This window comes from Semicossyphus pulcher, unplaced genomic scaffold (genome assembly GCF_022749685.1).
Source record: "Semicossyphus pulcher isolate SPU_LCO1_2020_fin unplaced genomic scaffold, fSemPul1.0.p SCAF_11, whole genome shotgun sequence".
NCBI classification, from domain to species: Eukaryota; Metazoa; Chordata; class Actinopteri; order Labriformes; family Labridae; genus Semicossyphus; species Semicossyphus pulcher.
The window spans coordinates 17,186,913-17,191,490 of record NW_027211615.1 but is presented as its reverse complement, the minus strand read 5'-3'; the positions used below and the strand labels follow the sequence as shown (position 1 = coordinate 17,191,490).

The following is a 4,578-nucleotide window of genomic DNA, read 5'->3' as shown; positions in this document are numbered from 1 at the left end:
TAATAACCTAATCACCAGAATTTAGTGCCTATCATAAGTTTGGAAGTTAACATTTTTTGTTATTGTTCTACCACTTTTAATAAAAATAAATTATACAAAATTATAATTAACCAGTTGAACATTTTCAGGCAAAATCTCGATTTTTCTCTCTAAGAACAGCATTTATATAGTTGTTGTCAAGTATTAAATGAAGAAAAAGCTTTATGAAAGCTACTGTGAGGAACTTTCGGTTTGTGTCCATTTTGGCGCCCCCTGTGGACAAAGTCATGCCTCTTATCTATTTGCTTAAGTGGTGGTTTTGAACAAAATATCTCATCCTGCTTTCTTTAACAGTCATATGTACCACTCGCTTTAAATTTCTGCCCTGGAGAATTTAAACAACAGCGTCATACAACACACACCTCGACACCTACCCCCCGCCAGCGGTTTCAGGCATTAATAATAACTATATAGAAATAATCAATCTTGTTGCTGATGGTCTGATTTGCTTTTGTGGGTCATATAGAGTAATCAGAATTCATTTCAGTCTGTTTCAGAACCATCAAAAAAAGCTCCTCACAGGAGCTTTAAAATAAGAAAAAGTTAATAAAATAAAGACAGTTCCTATAGTACATTACCAAGGTAATTTAACCAGGTGTCATTCACAGCTTTCAGCCATATTTTCAAATAAAGCTTCCCAATAATAAGAAGCCAGGCCCGTTAATGTATTTGTCTGTTGTACTGTAAAATGTAGGCAAGTGTATATTTGGGTGTCTTACTACATGATATGGGTTGTTGTAGGAGTACTCCAGAAAATACTTCCGTATGATTGACCCTGCTTTGCTGGAAATGCCTGTCCCTTGGTAAAATGCCAATTTCTATTTTTCTTCGATTATTTATCTTTTTTGTCCTTTTTATTTATTTATGTATTTATTATTTTTTTATTTTATCACGTACTCACTAACACATTTTTGATAAAATGTTTTATGTCACACAATATCCAGTTTTGTAAAAAATGAAAATAAACAGTTTAAATAAATTTAGGCGGTTTTCTGTTAAGGGTTAATTTTACATTGAAATGTGTATATTACGCCTTGGTGTGAACTTGTGATTTGCTTAAAGGTATAGTAAAACTAACTTGATGAGCCAATGAAAGAGTGTCAGCAGCAGAGATACATCATATTTAGGGCGTCTCGGCTGCCCCCCCGCTGGACCGGTGCATTGTGGGACAGCGGCAGGCAGTGGTTCCGTGTTTTGGGGTTTTCACAGCTAGCTGATAGTTGCGTTCCCATGCAGCCTGCTGGAAGATATGGAGGAAAATGGGACGCCGCCGTATTGATGTTTTTCACTGAAAGGACCGCACGGTGAAGCCAGATTTAGGTGAGTGGTGTAAATATGGTGGTTCTGGTTCGCCATGGACGCTGTTGTTGACGAGGTTTGGTCTGGAAGGGCTGCTTGTAACTTGCTAGCTGCAAATGCTAACTTACACTTAGCATTTACAGGATGTTCGCTGTCATTAAAGAGCGAAGCTGCGACGGCAACTGTTGTTTTCAGTCGTCACGAGAGCATTTTATATAAAACGGTAAAATAACGTTAAAGGTGTTTCAGGTTTAAATCGATTAAAACTGTCGCGTGCTCTGTGAGCCAGATAGCAGCCAACACAGGACAGAAACACTACCGTCAAAGATGCAGGCTTCAAGTGAAATGTTGCATGTTTACACAGCACGGAAACACGGAAAACATGGTGTTAATGAAAACGGGTCAGTTTATGTAATAAAGAAGATATCCGGAATAAAAGCGGAAGTAATTTCAGCTGCAGAACTAACGTTTTACTCGATTTGGCAAGCTGCAAATTTATGGAAATGCTCATTGCAAACGCATATACTGTAGTAGAGTAACCTACATAGCTTTGCCATTTTATCAGCCATTAACTACTGCTTCAAAATTAACTGTGTAATAGTGTGTGTTTTGCAGCTGCAAATTGTATCACTTATAGCAACTACTAAAAGTGTATTTATTAATATTTTCACACATAATAATAGTTATTATTGTCCTAACCCAGACAGGGAAAGTGAGAAGTCTCCAGGCAGAGAAAAGACACAGGAGAGGGACAGCTAGAGAAGCCGGAGAGACCCATAATGCAATAATAACAAATAAGATGGAGGGTTGTTAAGCAGGCCCGAGCAGAAAGGGATAATCAATATTGATATTGCAGTTAAGGAAAGATATTAATGCAGAGATTGATATAACTAAGGAGGAAAAACTAGGGGAAAAGCATCAGCATTTTCATGGTGGCACATGATGTGAAATTGTAATTTTACATGTGTAAGTGTGCCTTTATTTCAGAGTTGTATCATAAGATATGATTTTTAACAGATTTTTAAGAAAAATAGTTATAGTAATTAATGTAATATATATATTTTTATCCAACTTAAGCCTATTAGCTTGTTCAGTAGCTTACCACTGCATACCAAGTTTTCATCATTTATTATAAAGGGGATTTGTCTCTTTTTTTCTAGTTTTAAAATATATTAACCTTGATATCTTTTAGCTGTGGACAGTTGATTGGAGAAACATCAAGTTTGCAGACATCCCCATGAGCTTCTAAAACTCCGGAGGCTTTTTTTTTTGCATACATTTCTCATACTGCATATTAATATTAGAAACTGTGTTTGTGATTTTGTTGCTCAGCCCTATCTGCCTCAATGCACCTAACTTTATTTATTAATTTATTTTGCATTCAGGTGGTTCATGCACAGTGCTACCCTGCTGCCTCCAAGCAACCGTCATGCCTTATGGAAAATCCATCTGCCATCAATGACATTCCAGTGGGATCCATGTTTACAACAACAGCTTATTTTGCCAACAACTAGCCTCGTAGCATCTTCTTTTTAATCAAGTTTGCTCCCTTTGCTAAGCAGACCATCCCAGCTGCAAACCTGTGCTTTTTGTTTCTCTACAATCAACTTTTCTCCCTTCGCAAGAGGCTGACCCCCTAACATGAGATTCCGAATCTACAAGAGGAAGGTGGTGATACTGACTCTGGTGGTTGTCATCTGTGGCCTCGCTTTCTGGAGCAGCGGAAGGCAGAAAAAGAACGAAAGCGGAGCATTCCCCAAGGAGGTGGAGACGGTGAGGCGAAGCAGCAGCATAAGCAGCAGCAGCAGTAGCATCAACAATCATATCCAGGTGCAAGCTACACCTGCCGTCAGCCGAGCACCTGTTCCCCCTCCTGTTATACAAGCAAATGACACACACCAGGAAAAAGCAAAGGACAAAGAGAAGATACTCAAGCCAGAGGTGGATAACACCACTTTAGTGTACCGTGGCATTGTCTTCCAGCTCAACTTTGACCAGACAATAAGAAACGAGGAGAAGTTTAAGGCGGCGCGACAGAAGGATGATCTGGTTGTGGTGGTTCAGGTCCATAACCGACCAGACTACCTTAAGCTGTTAGTGGACAGTTTGCGGAAGGCCAGAGGAGTGGAGAGCATACTGCTGATATTCAGCCATGACTTCTGGTCCCCAGAGATAAACAAAGTGGTGGCCTCTGTTGACTTTTGTCAGGTTCTTCAGATTTTCTTCCCCTTCAGCATCCAGCTGTACCCACAGGAGTTCCCGGGTCACGACCCCAGGGACTGCCCTCGAGACATTCCCAAAAAAGACGCCTTAAAGCTGGGCTGCATCAACGCAGAGTACCCTGACTCGTTCGGCCACTACCGCGAGGCAAAGTTCTCCCAGACCAAGCACCACTGGTGGTGGAAGCTGCACTTTGTATGGGAGAGAGTCAAGGCTGTGAAGGATCATAAAGGTCTGGTCCTGCTGATCGAGGAGGACCACTTCATGTCCCCGGACTTTATCCACCTCTTAAAGCTGATGTCTGCTCTCAAAAAGGAGCAGTGCACCGACTGCGACATCCTCTCATTGGGAAGCTACAGCCACATCGGCTACTCCAGCAAAGCTAACAAGGTGGAGGTGAAGGCGTGGAAGTCCACCGAGCACAACATGGGGATGGCTCTGAGCAGAGAGACGTACCAGAAGCTCATCCAGTGCACCGACACGTTCTGCACGTACGACGACTACAACTGGGACTGGTCCTTGCAGCACCTGACCGTGTCCTGCCTGCCCTCTTACTGGAAGGTCATGGTGAGCGAGGCACCGAGGATTTTCCACGCCGGCGACTGCGGCATGCACCACAAGAAGGCTTCCTGCATGCCGATCAGCCAGAAAACAAAGATAGAGAACATCCTACAGAGCAGCGGGAACCAGCTGTTCCCAAAGAACCTCCTGATAGCAAAGAGACTGCCCGCCAACGGGGCCGGAGGGGTGGCCCCGCATGTGAAAAACGGGGGCTGGGGAGATATCAGGGACCATGAACTCTGCAAGAGTTATGTGCGATTACAGTGACCTTAATTACTACTATTATATATTATTGTCTCTTTTGCATCCTCTATAAAGAAAAAAGCCTTTTAAAAGTAAATCTTTATGGACTATTCTTCATATTGCCTGTTTTATCGGACTGTTCCAAATAAAGACGAATGTTGGATTTTTGGCTTCTTTAACACAAATTGGTCTTTGCATTGCATTATTTACATTAAT

The 4,578-nt window shown here is 41.7% G+C and overlaps 1 protein-coding gene across 1 annotated transcript; it reads left to right on the top strand.

Moving 5' to 3' along the window:
- The first annotated feature begins 1,236 nt into the window (after positions 1-1,236).
- On the top strand, positions 1,237-4,578 carry mgat2 (alpha-1,6-mannosyl-glycoprotein 2-beta-N-acetylglucosaminyltransferase). Its single transcript, XM_069657134.1, has 2 exons — positions 1,237-1,359; positions 2,724-4,578. Exon 2 carries the CDS (start codon positions 2,980-2,982, stop codon positions 4,384-4,386), a length of 1,407 nt encoding a protein of 468 aa, XP_069513235.1. The 5' UTR covers positions 1,237-1,359; positions 2,724-2,979; the 3' UTR covers positions 4,387-4,578.